Genomic DNA, 21085 nt, shown 5'->3' on the forward strand with positions numbered 1-21085 from the left:
TCTCCTCACATATAGAAATCATCCCCAGCCCGTGCAGTGCAGTATGTCTCCTCACATATAGAAATCATCCCCAGCCCGTGCAGTGTAATATGTCTCCTCACATATAGAAATCATCCCCAGCCCCTGCAGTGTAATATGTCTCCTCACATATAGAAATCATCCCCAGCCCCTGCAGTGTAATATGTCCTCCTCACATAGAGAAATCATCCCCAGCCCGTGCAGTGTAATATGTCTCCTCACACATAGAAATCATCCCCAGCCCCTGCAGTGTAATATGTCTCCTCACATATAGAAATCATCCCCAGCCCCTGCAGTGTAATATGTCTCCTCACATATAGAAATCATCCAATCCCCAGCCCCTGCAGTGTAATATGTCTCCTCACATATAGAAATCATCCCCAGCCCCTGCAGTGTAATATGTCTCCTCACAAATAGAAATCATCCCCAGCCCGTGCAGTGTAATATGTCTTCTCACATATAGAAATCATCCCCAGCCCCTGCAGTGTAATATGTCTCCTCACATATAGAAATCATCCCCAGCCCCTGCAGTGTAATATGTCTCCTCACATATAGAAATCATCCCCAGCCCCTGCAGTGTAATATGTCTCCTCACATATAGAAATCATCCCCAGCCCGTGAAGTGTAATATGTCTCCTCACATATAGAAATCATCCCCAGCCCCTGCAGTGCAGTATGTCTCCTCACATATAGAAATCATCCCCAGCCCCTGCAGTGCAGTATGTCTCCTCACATATAGAAATCATCCCCAGCCCCTGCAGAAGTAATTTGTCTCCTCACATATAGAAATCATCCCCAGCCCCTGCAGAATTAATTTGGTCTCCTCACATATAGAAATCATCCCAGCCCCTGCAGTGTAATATGTCTCCTCACATATAGAAATCATCCCCAGCCCCTGCAGTGTAATATGTTTCCTCACATATAGAAATCATCCCCAGCCCCTGCAGTGTAATATGTCTCCTCACATATAGAAATCATCCCCAGCCCATGCAGTGTAATATGTCTCCTCACATATAGAAATCATCCCCAGCCCCGTGCAGTGTAATATGTTCTCCTCACATATAGAAATCATCCCCAGCCCCTGCAGTGTAATATGTCTCCTCACATATAGAAATCATCCCCAGCCCTGCAGTGCAGTATGTCTCCTCACATATAGAAATCATCCCCAGCCCCTGCAGAGTAATTTGTCTCCTCACATATAGAAATCATCCCCAGCCCCTGCAGAAGTAATTTGTCTCCTCACATATAGAAATCATCCCCAGCCCCTGCAGTGTAATATGTCTCCTCACATATAGAAATCATCCCCAGCCCCTGCAGTGCAGTATGTCTCCTCACATATAGAAATCATCCCCAGCCCGTGCAGTGTAATATGTCTCCTCACACATAGAAATCATCCCCAGCCTCTGCAGTGTATATGTCTCCTCACATATAGAAATCATCCCCAGCCCCTGCAGTGTAATATGTCTCCTCACATATAGAAATCATCCCCAGCCCGTGCAGTGTAATATGTCTCCTCACACATAGAAATCATCCCCAGCCCGTGCAATATGTTTCCTCACATATAGAAATCATCCCCAGCCCCTGCAGTGTAATATGTCTCCTCACATATAGAAATCATCCCCAGCCCCTGCAGTGCAGTATGTCTCCTCACATATAGAAATCATCCCCAGCCCCTGCAGAAATAATTTGTCTCCTCACATATAGAAATCATCCCCAGCCCCTGCAGAAGTAATTTGTCTCCTCACATATAGAAATCATCCCCAGCCCCTGCAGTGTAATATGTCTCCTCACATATAGAAATCATCCCCAGCCCCTGCAGTGCAGTATGTCTCCTCACATATAGAAATCATCCCCAGCCCGTGCAGTGTAATATGTCTCCTCACACATAGAAATCATCCCCAGCCCCTGCAGTGTAATATGTCTCCTCACATATAGAAATCATCCCCAGCCCCTGCAGTGTAATATGTCTCCTCACATATAGAAATCATCCCCAGCCCATGCAGTGTAATATGTCTCCTCACACATAGAAATCATCCCCAGCCCCTGCAGTGTAATATGTCTCCTCACATATAGAAATCATCCCCAGCCCCTGCAGTGTAATATGTCTCCTCACATATAGAAATCATCCCCAGCCCCTGCAGTGTTATATGTCTCCTCACATATAGAAATCATCCCCAGCCCCTGCAGTGTAATATGTGTCCTCACAAATAGAAATCATCCCCAGCCTGTGCAGTGTAATATGTCTTCTCACATATAGAAATCATCCCCAGCCCCTGCAGTGTAATATGTCTCCTCACATATAGAAATCATCCCCAGCCCCTGCAGTGTAATATGTCTCCTCACATATAGAAATCATCCCCAGCCCCTGCAGTGTAATATGTCTCCTCACATATAGAAATCATCCCCAGCCCGTGAAGTGTAATATGTCTCCTCACATATAGAAATCATCCCCAGCCCGTGCAGTGCAGTATGTCTCCTCACATATAGAAATCATCCCCAGCCCCTGCTGTGTAATATGTCTCCTCACATATAGAAATCATCCCCAGCCCGTGAAGTGTAATATGTCTCCTCACATATAGAAATCATCCCCAGCCCGTGCAGTGCAGTATGTCTCCTCACATATAGAAATCATCCCCAGCCCCTGCAGTGTAATATGTCTCCTCACACATAGAAATCATCCCCAGCCCCTGCAGTGTAATATGTCTCCTCACATATAGAAATCATCCCCAGCCCCTGCAGTGTAATATGTCTCCTCACATATAGAAATCATCCCCAGCCCCTGCAGTGTAATATGTCTCCTCACATATAGAAATCATCCCCAGCCTCTGCAGTGTAATATGTCTCCTCACATATAGAAATCATCCCCAGCCCCTGCAGTGCAGTGTAATATGTCTCCTCACATATAGAAATCATCCCCAGCCCCTGCAGTGTAGTGTAATATGTCTCCTCACATATAGAAATCATCCCCAGCCCCTGCAGTGTAATATGTCTCCTCACATATAGAAATCATCCCCAGCCCGTGCAGTGCAGTATGTCTCCTCACATATAGAAATCATCCCCAGCCCCTGCAGTGTAATATGTCTCCTCACATATAGAAATCATCCCCAGCCCCTGCAGTGTAATATGTCTCCTCACACATAGAAATCATCCCCAGCCCCTGCAGTGTAATATGTCTCCTCACATATAGAAATCATCCCCAGCCCCTGCAGTGTAATATGTCTCCTCACATATAGAAATCATCCCCAGCCCCTGCAGTGCAGTGTAATATGTCTCCTCACATATAGAAATCATCCCCAGCCCCTGCAGTGTAATATGTCTCCTCACATATAGAAATCATCCCCAGCCCCTGCAGTGTAATATGTCTCCTCACATATAGAAATCATCCCCAGCCCCTGCAGTGCAGTATGTCTCCTCACATATAGAAATCATCCCCAGCCCCTGCAGAAGTAATTTGTCTCCTCACATATAGAAATCATCCCCAGCCCCTGCAGAAGTAATTTGTCTCCTCACATATAGAAATCATCCCCAGCCCCTGCAGTGTAATATGTCTCCTCACATAAAGAAATCATCCCCAGCCCCTGCAGTGTAATATGTCTCCTCACATATAGAAATCATCCCCAGCCCCTGCAGTGTAATATGTCTCCTCACATATAGAAATCATCCCCAGCCTCTGCAGTGTAATATGTCTCCTCACATATAGAAATCATCCCCAGCCCCTGCAGTGTAATATGTCTCCTCACATATAGAAATCATCCCCAGCCCGTGCAGTGTAATATGTCTCCTCACATATAGAAATCATCCCCAGCCCCTGCAGTGTAATATGTCTCCTCACATATAGAAATCATCCCCAGCCCCTGCAGTGTAATATGTCTCCTCACATATAGAAATCATCCCCAGCCCCTGCAGTGTAATATGTCTCCTCACATGTAGAAATCATCCCCAGCCCCTGCAGTGCAGTATGTCTCCTCACATATAGAAATCATCCCCAGCCCCTGCAGTGCAGTGTAATATGTCTCCTCACATATAGAAATCATCCCCAGCCCCTGCAGTGTAATATGTCTCCTCACATATAGAAATCATCCCCAGCCCCTGCAGTGTAATATGTCTCCTCACATATAGAAATCATCCCCAGCCCCTGCAGTGCAGTATGTCTCCTCACATATAGAAATTATCCCCAGCCCCTGCAGTGTAATATGTCTCCTCACATATAGAAATCATCCCCAGCCCCTGCAGTGTAATATGTCTCCTCACATATAGAAATCATCCCCAGCCCCTGCAGTGCAGTGTAATATGTCTCCTCGCATATAGAAATCATCCCCAGCCCCTGCAGTGCAGTGTAATATGTCTCCTCACATATAGAAATCATCCCCAGCCCCTGCAGTGTAATATGTCTCCTCACATATAGAAATCATCCCCAGCCCCTGCAGTGCAGTGTAATATGTCTCCTCACATATAGAAATCATCCCCAGCCCCTTGCAGTGCAGTATGTCTCCTCACATATAGAAATCATCCCCAGCCCCTGCAGAAGTAATTTGTCTCCTCACATATAGAAATCATCCCCAGCCCCTGCAGAAGTAATATGTCTCCTCACATATAGAAATCATCCCCAGCCCCTGCAGTGTAATATGTCTCCTCACATATAGAAATCATCCCCAGCCCATGCAGTGTAATATGTCTCCTCACATATAGAAATCATCCCCAGCCCGTGCAGTGTAATATATTTCCTCACATATAGAAATCATCCCCAGCCCCTGCAGTGTAATATGTCTCCTCACATATAGAAATCATCCCCAGCCCCTGCAGTGCAGTATGTCTCCTCACATATACAAATCATCCCCAGCCCCTGCAGAAGTAATTTGTCTCCTCACATATAGAAATCATCCCCAGCCCCTGCAGAAGTAATTTGTCTCCTCACATATAGAAATCATCCCCAGCCCCTGCAGTGTAATATGTCTCCTCACATATAGAAATCATCCCCAGCCCCTGCAGTGCAGTATGTCTCCTCACATATAGAAATCATCCCCAGCCCGTGCAGTGTAATATGTCTCCTCACACATAGAAATCATCCCCAGCCCCTGCAGTGTAATATGTCTCCTCACATATAGAAATCATCCCCAACCCCTGTAGTGTAATATGTCTCCTCACATATAGAAATCATCCCCAGCCCGTGCAGTGTAATATGTCTCCTCACACATAGAAATCATCCCCAGCCCCTGCAGTGTAATATGTCTCCTCACATATAGAAATCATCCCCAGCCCCTGCAGTGTAATATGTCTCCTCACATATAGAAATCATCCCCAGCCCCTGCAGTGTAATATGTCTCCTCACATATAGAAATCATCGCCAGCCCCTGCAGTGTAATATGTCTCCTCACAAATAGAAATCATCCCCAGCCCGTGCAGTGTAATATGTCTTCTCACATATAGAAATCATCCCCAGCCCCTGCAGTGTAATATGTCTCCTCACATATAGAAATCATCCCCAGCCCCTGCAGTGTAATATGTCTCCTCACATATAGAAATCATCCCCAGCCCCTGCAGTGTAATATGTCTCCTCACATATAGAAATCATCCCCAGCCCCTGCAGTGCAGTGTAATATGTCTCCTCACATATAGATATCATCCCCAGCCCGTGAAGTGTAATATGTCTCCTCACATATAGAAATCATCCCCAGCCTCTGCAGTGTAATATGTCTCCTCACATATAGAAATAATCCCCAGCCCCTGCAGTGTAATATGTCTCCTCACATATAGAAATCATCCCCAGCCCCTGCAGTGTAATATGTCTCCTCACATATAGAAATCATCCCCAGCCTCTGCAGTGTAATATGTCTCCTCACATATAGAAATCATCCCCAGCCCCTGCAGTGCAGTGTAATATGTCTCCTCACATATAGAAATCATCCCCAGCCCCTGCAGTGTAGTGTAATATGTCTCCTCACATATAGAAATCATCCCCAGCCCTTGCAGTGTAATATGTCTCCTCACATATAGAAATCATCCCCAGCCCGTGCAGTGCAGTATGTCTCCTCACATATAGAAATCATCCCCAGCCCCTGCAGTGTAATATGTCTCCTCACACATAGAAATCATCCCCAGCCCCTGCAGTGTAATATGTCTCCTCACATATAGAAATCATCCCCAGCCCCTGCAGTGTAATATGTCTCCTCACATATAGAAATCATCCCCAGCCCCTGCAGTGTAATATGTCTCCTCACATATAGAAATCATCCCCAGCCCCTGCAGTGTAATATGTCTCCTCACATATAGAAATCATCCCCAGCCTCTGCAGTGTAATATATCTCCTCACATATAGAAATCATCCCCAGCCCCTGCAGTGTAATATGTCTCCTCACATATAGAAATCATCCCCAGCCCCTGCAGTGTAATATGTCTCCTCACATATAGAAATCATCCCCAGCCCCTGCAGTGTAATATGTCTCCTCACATATAGAAATCATCCCCAGCCCCTGCAGTGTAATATGTCTCCTCACATATAGAAATCATCCCCAGCCCCTGCAGTGTAATATGTCTCCTCACATATAGAAATCATCCCCAGCCCCTAGAGTGCAGTGTAATATGTCTCCTCACATATAGAAATCATCCCCAGCCCCTGCAGTGTAATATGTCTCCTCACATATAGAAATCATCCCCAGCCCCTGCAGTGCAGTATGTCTCCTCACATATAGAAATCATCCCCAGCCCCTGCAGAAGTAATTTGTCTCCTCACATATAGAAATCATCCCCAGACCCTGCAGAAGTAATTTGTCTCCTCACATATAGAAATCATCCCCAGCCCCTGCAGTGTAATATGTCTCCTCACATATAGAAATCATCCCCAGCCCCTGCAGTGTAATATGTCTCCTCACATATAGAAATCATCCCCAGCCTCTGCAGTGTAATATGTCTCCTCACATATAGAAATCATCCCCAGCCCCTGCAGTGCAGTGTAATATGTCTCCTCACATATAGAAATCATCCCCAGCCCCTGCAGTGTAGTGTAATATGTCTTATCACATATAGAAATCATCCCCAGCCCATGCAGTGTAATATGTCTCCTCACATATAGAAATCATCCCCAGCCCGTGCAGTGCAGTATGTCTCCTCACATATAGAAATCATCCCCAGCCCCTGCAGTGTAATATGTCTCCTCACATATAGAAATCATCCCCAGCCCCTGCAGTGTAATATGTCTCCTCACACATAGAAATCATCCCCAGCCCCTGCAGTGTAATATGTCTCCTCACATATAGAAATCATCCCCAGCCCCTGCAGTGTAATATGTCTCCTCACATATAGAAATCATCCCCAGCCCCTGCAGTGCAGTGTAATATGTCTCCTCACATATAGAAATCATCCCCAGCCCCTGCAGTGTAATATGTCTCCTCACATATAGAAATTATCCCCAGCCCCTGCAGTGTAATATGTCTCCTCACATATAGAAATCATCCCCAGCCTCTGCAGTGCAGTATGTCTCCTCACATATAGAAATCATCCCCAGCCCCTGCAGAAGTAATTTGTCTCCTCACATATAGAAATCATCCCCTACCCCTGCAGAAGTAATTTGTCTCCTCACATATAGAAATCATCCCCAGCCCCTGCAGTGTAATATGTCTCCTCACATATAGAAATCATCCCCAGCCCCTGCAGTGTAATATGTCTCCTCACATATAGAAATCATCCCCAGCCCCTGCAGTGTAATATGTCTCCTCACATATAGAAATCATCCCCAGCCCTGCAGTGTAATATGTCTCCTCACATATAGAAATCATCCCCAGCCTCTGCAGTGTAATATGTCTCCTCACATATAGAAATCATCCCCAGCCCCTGCAGTGTAATATGTCTCCTCACATATAGAAATCATCCCCAGCCCGTGCAGTGTAATATGTCTCCTCACATATAGAAATCATCCCCAGCCCCTGCAGTGTAATATGTCTCCTCACATATAGAAATCATCCCCAGCCCCTGCAGTGTAATATGTCTCCTCACATATAGAAATCATCCCCAGCCCCTGCATTGTAATATGTCTCCTCACATATAGAAATCATCCCCAGCCCTTGCAGTGCAGTATGTCTCCTCACATATAGAAATCATCCCCAGCCCCTGCAGTGCAGTGTAATATGTCTCCTCACATATAGAAATCATCCCCAGCCCCTGCAGTGTAATATGTCTCCTCACATATAGAAATCATCCCCAGTCCCTGCAGTGTAATATGTCTCCTCACATATAGAAATCATCCCAGCACCTGCAGTGTAATATGTCTCCTCACATATAGAAATCATCCCCAGCCCCTGCAGTGTAATATGTCTCCTCACATATAGAAATCATCCCCAGCCCTTGCAGTGCAGTATGTCTCCTCACATATAGAAATCATACCCAGCCCCTGCAGTGCAGTGTAATATGTCTCCTCACATATAGAAATCATCCCCAGCCCCTGCAGTGTAATATGTCTCCTCACATATAGAAATCATCCCCAGTCCCTGCAGTGTAATATGTCTCCTCACATATAGAAATCATCCCAGCCCCTGCAGTGTAATATGTCTCCTCACATATAGAAATCATCCCCAGCCCCTGCAGTGTAATATGTCTCCTCACATATAGAAATCATCCCCAGCCCTTGCAGTGCAGTATGTCTCCTCACATATAGAAATCATCCCCAGCCCCTGCAGTGCAGTGTAATATGTCTCCTCACATATAGAAATCATCCCCAGCCCCTACAGTGTAATATGTCTCCTCACATATAGAAATCATCCCCAGCCCCTGCAGTGCAGTGTAATATGTCTCCTCACATATAGAAATCATCCCCAGCCCCTGCAGTGCAGTATGTCTCCTCACATATAGAAATCATTCCCAGCCCCTGCAGAAGTAATTTGTCTCCTCACATATAGAAATCATCCCCAGCCCCTGCAGAAGTAATTTGTCTCCTCACATATAGAAATCATCCCCAGCCCCTGCAGTGTAATATGTCTCCTCACATATAGAAATCATCCCCAGCCCCTGCAGTGTAATATGTTTCCTCACATATAGAAATCATCCCCAGCCCCTGCAGTGTAATATGTCTCCTCACATATAGAAATCATCCCCAGCCCATGCAGTGTAATATGTCTCCTCACATATAGAAATCATCCCCAGCCCGTGCAGTGTAATATGGTTCCTCACATATAGAAATCATCCCCAGCCCCTGCAGTGTAATATGTCTCCTCACATATAGAAATCATCCCCAGCCCCTGCAGTGCAGTATGTCTCCTCTCATATAGAAATCATCCCCAGCCCCTGCAGAAGTAATTTGTCTCCTCACATATAGAAATCATCCCCAGCCCCTGCAGAAGTAATTTGTCTCCTCACATATAGAAATCATCCCCAGCCCCTGCAGTGTAATATGTCTCCTCACATATAGAAATCATCCCCAGCCCCTGCAGTGCAGTATGTCTCCTCACATATAGAAATCATCCCCAGCCCGTGCAGTGTAATATGTCTCCTCACACATAGAAATCATCCCCAGCCCCTGCAGTGTAATATGTCTCCTCACATATAGAAATCATCCCCAGCCCGTGCAGTGCAATATGTCTCCTCACACATAGAAATCATCCCCAGCCCGTGCAGTGTAATATGTTTCCTCACATATAGAAATCATCCCCAGCCCCTGCAGTGTAATATGTCTCCTCACATATAGAAATCATCCCCAGCCCCTGCAGTGCAGTATGTCTCCTCACATATAGAAATCATCCCCAGCCCCTGCAGAAGTAATTTGTCTCCTCACATATAGAAATCATCCCCAGCCCCTGCAGAAGTAATTTGTCTCCTCACATATAGAAATCATCCCCAGCCCCTGCAGTGTAATATGTCTCCTCACATATAGAAATCATCCCCAGCCCCTGCAGTGCAGTATGTCTCCTCACATATAGAAATCATCCCCAGCCCGTGCAGTGTAATATGTCTCCTCACACATAGAAATCATCCCCAGCCCCTGCAGTGTAATATGTCTCCTCACATATAGAAATCATCCCCAGCCCGTGCAGTGTAATATGTCTCCTCACACATAGAAATCATCCCCAGCCCCTGCAGTGTAATATGTCTCCTCACATATAGAAATCATCCCCAGCCCCTGCAGTGTAATATGTCTCCTCACATATAGAAATCATCCCCAGCCCCTGCAGTGTAATATGTCTCCTCACATATAGAAATCATCCCCAGCCCCTGCAGTGTAATATGTCTCCTCACAAATAGAAATCATCCCCAGCCCGTGCAGTGTAATATGTCTTCTCACATATAGAAATCATCCCCAGCCCCTGCAGTGTAATATGTCTCCTCACATATAGAAATCATCCCCAGCCCCTGCAGTGTAATATGTCTCCTCACATATAGAAATCATCCCCAGCCCGTGAAGTGTAATATGTCTCCTCACATATAGAAATCATCCCCAGCCCGTGCAGTGCAGTATGTCTCCTCACATATAGAAATCATCCCCAGCCCCTGCAGTGTAATATGTCTCCTCACATATAGAAATCATCCCCAGCCCGTGAAGTGTAATATGTCTCCTCACATATAGAAATCATCCCCAGCCCGTGCAGTGCAGTATGTCTCCTCACATATAGAAATCATCCCCAGCCCCTGCAGTGTAATATGTCTCCTCACACATAGAAATCATCCCCAGCCCGTGCAGTGTAATATGTCTCCTCACACATAGAAATCATCCCCAGCCCCTGCAGTGTAATATGTCTCCTCACATATAGAAATCATCCCCAGCCCGTGCAGTGTAATATGTCTCCTCACACATAGAAATCATCCCCAGCCCCTGCAGTGTAATATGTCTCCTCACATATAGAAATCATCCCCAGCCCCTGCAGTGTAATATGTCTCCTCACATATAGAAATCATCCCCAGCCCCTGCAGTGTAATATGTCTCCTCACATATAGAAATCATCCCCAGCCCCTGCAGTGTAATATGTCTCCTCACAAATAGAAATCATCCCCAGCCCGTGCAGTGTAATATGTCTTCTCACATATAGAAATCATCCCCAGCCCCTGCAGTGTAATATGTCTCCTCACATATAGAAATCATCCCCAGCCCCTGCAGTGTAATATGTCTCCTCACATATAGAAATCATCCCCAGCCCGTGAAGTGTAATATGTCTCCTCACATATAGAAATCATCCCCAGCCCGTGCAGTGCAGTATGTCTCCTCACATATAGAAATCATCCCCAGCCCCTGCAGTGTAATATGTCTCCTCACATATAGAAATCATCCCCAGCCCGTGAAGTGTAATATGTCTCCTCACATATAGAAATCCTCCCCAGCCCGTGCAGTGCAGTATGTCTCCTCACATATAGAAATCATCCCCAGCCCCTGCAGTGTAATATGTCTCCTCACACATAGAAATCATCCCCAGCCCCTGCAGTGTAATATGTCTCCTCACATATAGAAATCATCCCCAGCCCCTGCAGTGTAATATGTCTCCTCACATATAGAAATCATCCCCAGCCCGTGCAGTGTAATATGTCTCCTCACACATAGAAATCATCCCCAGCCCCTGCAGTGTAATATGTCTCCTCACATATAGAAATCATCCCCAGCCCCTGCAGTGTAATATGTCTCCTCACATATAGAAATCATCCCCAGCCCCTGCAGTGTAATATGTCTCCTCACATATAGAAATCATCCCCAGCCCCTGCAGTGTAATATGTCTCCTCACAAATAGAAATCATCCCCAGCCCGTGCAGTGTAATATGTCTTCTCACATATAGAAATCATCCCCAGCCCCTGCAGTGTAATATGTCTCCTCACATATAGAAATCATCCCCAGCCCCTGCAGTGTAATATGTCTCCTCACATATAGAAATCATCCCCAGCCCCTGCAGTGTAATATGTGTCCTCACATATAGAAATCATCCCCAGCCCCTGCAGTGTAATATGTCTCCTCACATATAGAAATCATCCCCAGCCCGTGCAGTGCAGTATGTCTCCTCACATATAGAAATCATCCCCAGCCCGTGCAGTGCAGTATGTCTCCTCACATATAGAAATTATCCCCAGCCTGTGCAGTGTAATATGTCTCCTCACATATAGAAATCATCCCCAGCCCCTGCAGAAGTAATTTGTCTCCTCACAAATAGAAATCATCCCCAGCCCCTGCAGTGTAATATGTCTCCTCACATATAGAAATCATCCCCAGCCCGTGAAGTGTAATATGTCTCCTCACATATAGAAATCATCCCCAGCCCGTGCAGTGCAGTATGTCTCCTCACATATAGAAATCATCCCCAGCCCCTGCAGTGTAATATGTCTCCTCACATATAGAAATCATCCCCAGCCCGTGAAGTGTAATATGTCTCCTCACATATAGAAATCCTCCCCAGCCCGTGCAGTGCAGTATGTCTCCTCACATATAGAAATCATCCCCAGCCCCTGCAGTGTAATATGTCTCCTCACACATAGAAATCATCCCCAGCCCCTGCAGTGTAATATGTCTCCTCACATATAGAAATCATCCCCAGCCCCTGCAGTGTAATATGTCTCCTCACATATAGAAATCATCCCCAGCCCGTGCAGTGTAATATGTCTCCTCACACATAGAAATCATCCCCAGCCCCTGCAGTGTAATATGTCTCCTCACATATAGAAATCATCCCCAGCCCCTGCAGTGTAATATGTCTCCTCACATATAGAAATCATCCCCAGCCCCTGCAGTGTAATATGTCTCCTCACATATAGAAATCATCCCCAGCCCCTGCAGTGTAATATGTCTCCTCACAAATAGAAATCATCCCCAGCCCGTGCAGTGTAATATGTCTTCTCACATATAGAAATCATCCCCAGCCCCTGCAGTGTAATATGTCTCCTCACATATAGAAATCATCCCCAGCCCCTGCAGTGTAATATGTCTCCTCACATATAGAAATCATCCCCAGCCCCTGCAGTGTAATATGTGTCCTCACATATAGAAATCATCCCCAGCCCCTGCAGTGTAATATGTCTCCTCACATATAGAAATCATCCCCAGCCCGTGCAGTGCAGTATGTCTCCTCACATATAGAAATCATCCCCAGCCCGTGCAGTGCAGTATGTCTCCTCACATATAGAAATTATCCCCAGCCTGTGCAGTGTAATATGTCTCCTCACATATAGAAATCATCCCCAGCCCCTGCAGAAGTAATTTGTCTCCTCACAAATAGAAATCATCCCCAGCCCCTGCAGTGTAATATGTCTCCTCACATATAGAAATCATCCCCAGCCCCTGCAGTGTAATATGTCTCCTCACATATAGAAATCATCCCCAGCCCCTGCAGTGTAATATGTCTCCTCACATATAGAAATCATCCCCAGCCCGTGCAGTGCAGTATGTCTCCTCACATATAGAAATTATCCCCAGCCTGTGCAGTGTAATATGCCTCCTCACATATAGAAATCATCCCCAGCCCCTGCAGTGCAGTATGTCTCCTCACATATAGAAATCATCTCCAGCCTGTGCAGTGCAGTGTGTCTCCTCACATATAGAAATCATCCCCAGCCCGTGCAGTGCAGTATGTCTCCTCACATATAGAAATCATCCCCAACCCCTGCAGTGCAGTTTGTCTCCTCACATATAGAAATCATCCCCAGCCCGTGCAGTGCAGTATGTCTCCTCACACATTGAAAACATTATGGAGGTGAAGAGCTGTGGACATCCTCTCCCCCCATAATAAATTAGGTCCTGTGTAAACAGAGCAGGGGGAGGAGCTGTGTACGTTCTCATTCAGGCTCAAGCAGGAGTGCTGTGATTGGTGAGCAATAAGAAGGGCAGAGATTTGGCACAGTAGGGCGTGATATGGGCAGGCTTTGGGGTGTACATTTTGTTACAGCATAGGCGTGCGCACGGGGTGTGCCCAGGCACACCCTAATCCAGTGGCGGTGCGGCCCGCACCGGGTGACACCAAGACGCTCCGCAGCACCCCCCATCTGTGCCCGACCGTCCTTCACCAGCCCAGACCCCCGCCCCCCCCGCTGTGCGGTGCGCCTGTCTGTCAGGCGCACCGTACAGCGCTTCCTCCTGCTCCTGTTTGTGCCCCGCTCCGCTCTGGCTCACCTTCAGTTGGTCTGGTCATGTGACGGCGCGTTACTGCCGTCACATGACCATTAGGACGTCACGCTGTATTCAAGGACGCCAGCCCCAGAGCGTGACGTGATGGTACGCGGCTCGCAGGATTACCGCGCTGAGTGAGTGAATGTTATTTCAATCTGCCTACTGGGTCTGGGGGGAGGGGATTAATCTGGGGCACCGTACTATCTTCCTACAGGGGGGGGGGGATAGGGTTAATCTGGGGGGTACTGCATTCCTACAGGGGGGGAGAGGGGGTTAAACTGTGGGGTAATACCATCCTACTGGGGGGGAGGGGGTCATCAGGGGGGTACTACCTTCTAACAGGGTGGGGGGATAGGGTTAATCTGGGGGGGTACTGCATTCCTACAGGGGGGAGAGGGGGTTAAACTGGGGGGTACTACCATCCTACTGGGGGGGAGGGGGTCATCAGGGGGGTACTACCTTCTAACAGGGTGGGGGGATAGGGTTAATCTGGGGGGTACTGCATTCCTACAGGGGGGGAGAGGGGGTTAAACTGGGGGGTACTACCATCCTACTGGGGGGGGAGGGGGTCATCAGGGGGGTACTACCTTCTAACAGGGTGGGGGGATAGGGTTAATCTGGGGGGTACTGCATTCCTACAGGGGGGGAGAGGGGGTTAAACTGGGGGGGTACTACCATCCTACTGGGGGGGAGGGGGTCATCAGGGGGGTACTACCTTCTAACAGGGTGGGGGGATAGGGTTAATCTGGGGGGTACTGCATTCCTACAGGGGGGAGAGGGGGTTAAACTGGGGGGTACTACCATCCTACTGGGTGGGGGGGTTAATCTTCGGTACTACCTGCCTGCTGGGGGGAGGGGGTTAATCTTCGGTACTACCGGCCTACCGGGGGGGGAGGGGGTTAATCTGGGGCCCCGAGTAGGCAGGTAGTACCCCCAGATTAACCCCCTCCCCCCAAGTAGGATGGTAGTACCCCCAGATTAACCCCCCGCCCAGTAAGAAGGTAGTACCCTCAAATTAACCCCCTCTTCCTGCCAGTAGGAAGGTAGCACCCCCAGATGCTGGTGGCCTCCATGTCTATTTTGCTTTTGTAGGGAACTGTACTGCACCTAATGTGGCGAATTATACCGCACCTAATGTGGGGGAACATACTGCACCTAATGTGGGAACTATACTGCACCTAATGTGGGGAACTATACTGCCAACCTAATGTGGGGGAACTATACTGCACCTAATGTGGGGGAACTATACTGCACCTAATGTGGGGAACTATACTGCACCTAATGTGGGGGAACTATACTGCCAGCCTAATGTGGGGGAACTATACTGCCAGCTTAATGTGGGGGAACTATACTGCACCTAATGTGGGGGAACTGTACTGCACCTAATGTGGGGGAACTGTACTGCACCTAATGTGGGGGGAACTATACTGCACCTAATGTGGGGGGAACTATACTGCACCTAATGTGGGGAACTATACTGCCAACCTAATGTGGGGAAACTATACTGCACCTAATGTGGGGGAAGTATACTGCACCTAATGTGGGGGAAGTATACTGCATCTAATGTGGGGAACTATACTGCACCTAATGTGGGGGAACTATGCTGCACCTAATGAAGGGGGAACTATACTGCATCTAATGTGAGGGAACTATACTGCACCTAATGTAGGGGAACTGTACTGCACATAATGTGGTGAACTATACTACACCTAATGTGGGGGAACTGTACTGCACTTAATGTAGGGGAACTGTACTGGTGCAGTACAGTTCCCCCACATTAGGTGCAGTACAGTTCCCCCACATTAGGTGCAGTACAGTTCCCCCACATTAGGTGCAGTACAGTTCCCCTTCATTAGGTGCAGTACAGTCCCCCCACATTTGGTGCAGTACAGTTCCCCCACATTAGGTGGCACCTAATGTGGGGGAACTGTACTGCCAACCTAATGTGGGGGAACTGTACTGCCAACCTAATGTGGGGGAACTGTACTGCCAACCTAATGTGGGGGAACTGTACTGCCAACCTAATGTGGAGGAAATGTACTGCAAACCTAATGTGGGAGAACTGTACTGCCAACCTAATGTGCGGGGACTTATACTGCACCTAATGAGGGGGAACTATACTGCACCTAATGTGGGGAACTATACTGCCAACCTAATGTGGGGGAACTATACTGCACCTAATGTAGGGGAACTATACTGCACCTAATGTGGGGAACTATATTGCACCTAATGTGGGGAACTATACTGCACCTAATGTGGGGGAACTATACTGCACCTAATGTGGGGAACTATACTGCACCTAATGTAGGGGAACTGTTCTGCACATAATGTAGGGGAACTGTACTGTACATAATGTGGGGGAACTGTACTGGTGCAGTACAGTTCCCCCACATTAGGTGCAGTACAGTTCCCCTTCATTAGGTGCAGTACAGTTCCCCCACATCAGGTGCAGTACAGTTCCCCCACATTAGGTGGCACCTAATGTGGGGAACTGAACTGCACCTAATGTGGGGGAACTGTACTGCCAACCTAATGTGGGGGAACTGTATTGCAAACCTAATGTGGGGGAACTGTACTGCCAACCTAATGTGCAGGGACTTATACTGCCAACCTAATGTGGTGGGACTTATACTGCACCTAATGTGGGGGAACTATACTGCAACTAATGTGGCGGGACTTATACTGCACCTAATGTGGGGGAACTATACTGCACCTAATGTGGGGGAACTATACTAACTGTGTGCGTATATATACATATATATATATGCACGGGCGCCGCGTGAGTTTGTGCTTTAGGGTGCACACCCTAATGCAATAGGCTGCGCACGCCTATGTGTTACAGACTTGAGAGGAAGTCATTTTTTTCAGAGTGAAGAAGATGATGGGAGCTCAGGCTCCATAACCAGGAAGTGCTGCTATTTTCACAGTGGCATAGCATACAAACGGGATGGGGCAGACATATAATGAAAAGTGCATTGTCAAGGTCTAACCTATGGCAGGTACTTATTTTCAAAATTTTCACTATTGGATATCTCCTTTAAGGAAGGTACTAGTGTGGCCACACAGGGTACTAAAGATGAATACCAATTAAAATAGTTCTTGTTGATTAGCTGTGGTTTAGGAAGCCATAAAAGTATAAGTAAAGAGAAATATTAAAAACGACAAAATGAATATCCTGCAAACAGACGTAAGTAGAAGGCACAAGAATTAAGTGACATTTATTTAAATGTATTAAGGTAAAAAAACACCAATCCAGTCATTTTGTGTTAAATTGGGATTTTCCTGTGATGAGATCATGATTATTTCTCAATTGGTGGTCAAAGGCACAGATTGAAATTCTACAGATAAATTCTGCATTATAAGGGGCATCTGCAGCTCTATGTCATAATCAGGGCTTATGTATCAAGGAGGCATTAAAAAGCCACAGCATGCATGCCTCCTCCCTCCCCATACATCATCACCCTATACATCAATCAGTCAAACCAGGGCAGGGTGGGGGAGGGAAGAGTTGTGCATCCTGCAGCTCAGATCACCTCTTTGACTCTTGAGCTTGATATAGAGCTGACACATTTTCCTATCTATGGGTACAGTCTTATGAATGGATATATGCATACATTCTGTTACTACTGTAAATTTTTGCTGGGCAGGAGATATACGGTGTGTGCCTTCTGCCCAGCAGGAGCTGGGCCCGCAGGCTGTATAGCTACAGGCAGGAGCAAACACTCAGGGCCCCCGGACCAAATAAAGCAAGGGTCGCCTGCGAGACTCCACCTCTGCCCGCCCCTATCCCCATACACAGGATCTGTATATCATAAAAGTGATTATAAAAAATTACCATGTAGGAGGTAGGTACCAGGTACACAGGATCTGTATACCATATAAAATGATTATATATATAGGACAATACCTAGGTGACCCCGGCTGTACACAGATCAATATCACCCATACAGTGACTATATAGCGGTAACTGTGGCTCTACCTAGGCTCTGCAGAATGCATAACAGATTACAGTGCAGTTAGGTATTAAGTATAGTGACTCACAGGGTGCGTCATGTGGAGTCGTTCTTTCCTTTTCTTCTCTGTCTTGCTCAGATCGCCATGAAGACTTCTTCCAACCATGACTCTTCACCGCAGAATTTTCCAGAAAACATGTTAGCTCCCCTCCCCCATAAGGTAGGTAGGTAATGGCTCCAGGTAGATAGATAGGCAGGAAGGTAGGTGTGCTGATGGGTAGGTAGGTACATAGTGCAGGCAGGTAGGTATATAGTGCAGGTAGGTAGGTATATACAGCAGGTAGGTAGGTATACAAGACAGACAGGTAAGTAGGGAGGTATACAGGGCAGGTAGGTATGGAGATATAAAATGTAGCTAGGTAGGTATATAAGACAGGTAGGTAATTATATAGGGCAGTTACCTAAGGAGTTATAGGTAGACAGGGAAGGAGGTATATAGGACAGTTAGGAAGGAAGGCTTATAATGTAGTGAGGTAGGTATGTAGGGCAGGTAGGGAGGTATATAGGGATGGTGGGCATCTAGATAGGAAGGAAGGTAGGCAGGCAGCCAGGCAAGGCACACAATTACTCCTCCCCAGATAAAAATCCCGGTCACCTTACCTCTGCTCCCTTTTTGACACCAGGACCTCCTCTTCCTCCTCCACAGCACTCTGCTTGCCTGGACATCATCTCGGGGTAAGCAGAGCATTGCCTGTGTACTGGAAAAGGGAATCATGTTCCCTGCTCCTGTACAGTACTAAGAATGGATGCACTAATTTTACCTTCTTGGGTGAAGGATTACCTCTCATCCGAATCCCTCCACCAAGGTTCCTAAGGCCTGATATGTAGTGGATTGGCCAGGCCTTTGGACTGAGTCCGAATTGACCGTCGGGTCTATCTGCCTCTGGATGCAGGCACAGTATAGTGATGGGAGTAATGGCTCATGAATACTATACATCGGTGCACTATGCACCAATGTATACTATAAAGCCGCCAGAGGTAAGTGCTGTTGCTATACACTTTGTGGTATGGGCGCCCTGCATTCGACCCACAGAGTAGTACCCTGAAGGCAGTGAAAAGCTGCCACAGAGAACAAAATTGGCAGTTTCCACACATTAGCAGAAAAAACACCTGAAAAACTGCCAAAACACATGAAAAAGTATTGGCAGTTTTTCTGGCATTTTTGCTTGTATAAGAAAAACAAATGGAAACCTAGCCTTTAAAGGAGTACTCCGTTGGGAAACAATATTTTTAAAATCAACTGGTGCCAACATTTTTTAGAGATTTGTAAATTACTATTTCAAAATCTTAAACCTTCCAGTGCTTATCAGCTACTGTATGCTCCACAGGAGGATGTATAGTTTCATTTCTGCCTGACAACAGTGCTGTCTGCTGACACATCTTTTTCCATGTCAGGAACTGTCCAGAGCAGGAGCAAATCCCCATAGTAAACTTCTCCTGCTCTGGACCGTTCCTGATACAGACGGAGGTGTCAGCAGAGAGCACTGTGGTCAGGAAGAAAAGAACAACTCAACTTCCTATGGAGAATACAACAGCTGATAAGTACTGGAAGGATTAATATTTTTAAATAGAAGCCATTTACAAATATGTTTAACTTTTTGGCACCAGTTGGTTTAAAAAAAATTGTTTTCCCTTGGAGTACCTGTTTCAAGCATTCTAAAGTTATTTACGGTTAAAGAGACATATGTCAGATTTGAAAAATGGGGCTTGGTCATTAATACAAAAACAGGTGGCATCCTTAAGGGGTGACGTTGTGAGTGATGCATTGCTGTTAACTTATTTTTTTAACAGGGTTTTGGCATTACTTCATATATGTCAGATTTTTCCTCAAACACGTTCAAATAAAGTGTTGCAAATATGGAGTGACTCTTTTACCTTATTTTAGTGCTATCATTGCTGTTCGTGCAAATATATTTATCAATAAAGATCAATCAGTTGATTTACCAAAGTAAAAAATTGCCAAATTTTATAAAAGTTTTTTTGCGCTGTGTTTGAAAGAGCCATTTACCACCTGCAGTTAAATCATGCATTCATTTTCCTTCTGTTACAGCCTGTGCTGAAGCCTATTCCAAAACAGCTGAGCAATATGGTTGTACAACCGGTTGCAGAAAAGAGCTCATCGAAGTCGAAAGCCAGAAGGAAAAGGTAACAAAAAATGATTGCTGCATAAATGAAATGTCATTTTTGACCGGTATATGTTCTGTGCCTGCTCTGTGTATGGAAGTAATTTGAAAATTGGATTAACTGTGAGATAACTCTAAACTCCACGTTTAGCACTGAAGTGCAAAGTACATCGCAAGGAAAGCAGGATTTCAAATTGGTCATTGGTTAGCTTAAAAAGAACCTGTCAGTGCCCCACACACCAGCCAAAGGACCTGACAGGTGAGGAGAACAAAGTTCTGATGCTGTACTCATATGCTCTATGCAAGTGTTTCCCAAGCGTCCTCAAGTGCCCCCTATAGATCATGTTTTCAGGGTTTCCTTAGTCTTTCACAGGTGATATAATTGTGGTGATGCTTGATGCACTGACCATAATTATATCACCTATGAGGGACTAAGGAAATCCTGAAAATATGACCTGTTGGGAATACTCGAGGACCATATTTGGTAAACACTGCTCTGTGTAATGCTGCAGGAAGCTATAATACAACATTGGAAGTGTCTGGTATTAGTCATATGAAATGGGCATGGCAGCTCTAGTGACGCCAATCAAAGTAGTTTTTTTAGCTCATGTGTATGAGAAGATTGGAAGAGAGAGCTGTTGACCCTAAATCAATGGAAACTGTGGTCAAAAATGCAACAAGATATCTATAGCAGGAAATCTGCAGAATTTTTGTAGGTACATCAATTTAAAAAAATTCACAATAAATAGTGTGAATTATGGTGTGAATTTGTTGCAGATTAGCAACTACAATTTTTTGCTGAGGATTATCTAAATAAAAATTTAGATAGCAGAGAGTAAATTTTACTAGAAAACAAACAGCTGCAGATTTT

General features: G+C 46.1%; 1 protein-coding gene and 1 long non-coding RNA gene across 2 annotated transcripts in view; one reads left to right on the plus strand and one right to left on the minus strand.

The window, feature by feature from the left end:
* Positions 1–21085, plus strand: part of TMEM59L (transmembrane protein 59 like) — a 174089-nt gene that overhangs the window by 119071 nt on the left and 33933 nt on the right. Inside the window, exon 3 of the mRNA XM_056574802.1 lies at positions 20142–20236. Coding sequence (XP_056430777.1) covers positions 20142–20236 — 95 coding nt within the window. The remainder of the gene's footprint in view (positions 1–20141; positions 20237–21085) is intronic.
* The window catches only part of LOC130369483 (uncharacterized), a 219520-nt gene that overhangs the window by 113330 nt on the left and 85105 nt on the right, over positions 1–21085 (minus strand). The gene's annotated exons all lie outside the window — the stretch shown is intronic.

The sequence above is a fragment of the Hyla sarda genome, chromosome 1 (assembly GCF_029499605.1).
Source record: "Hyla sarda isolate aHylSar1 chromosome 1, aHylSar1.hap1, whole genome shotgun sequence".
Classification (NCBI taxonomy): domain Eukaryota; kingdom Metazoa; phylum Chordata; class Amphibia; order Anura; family Hylidae; genus Hyla; species Hyla sarda.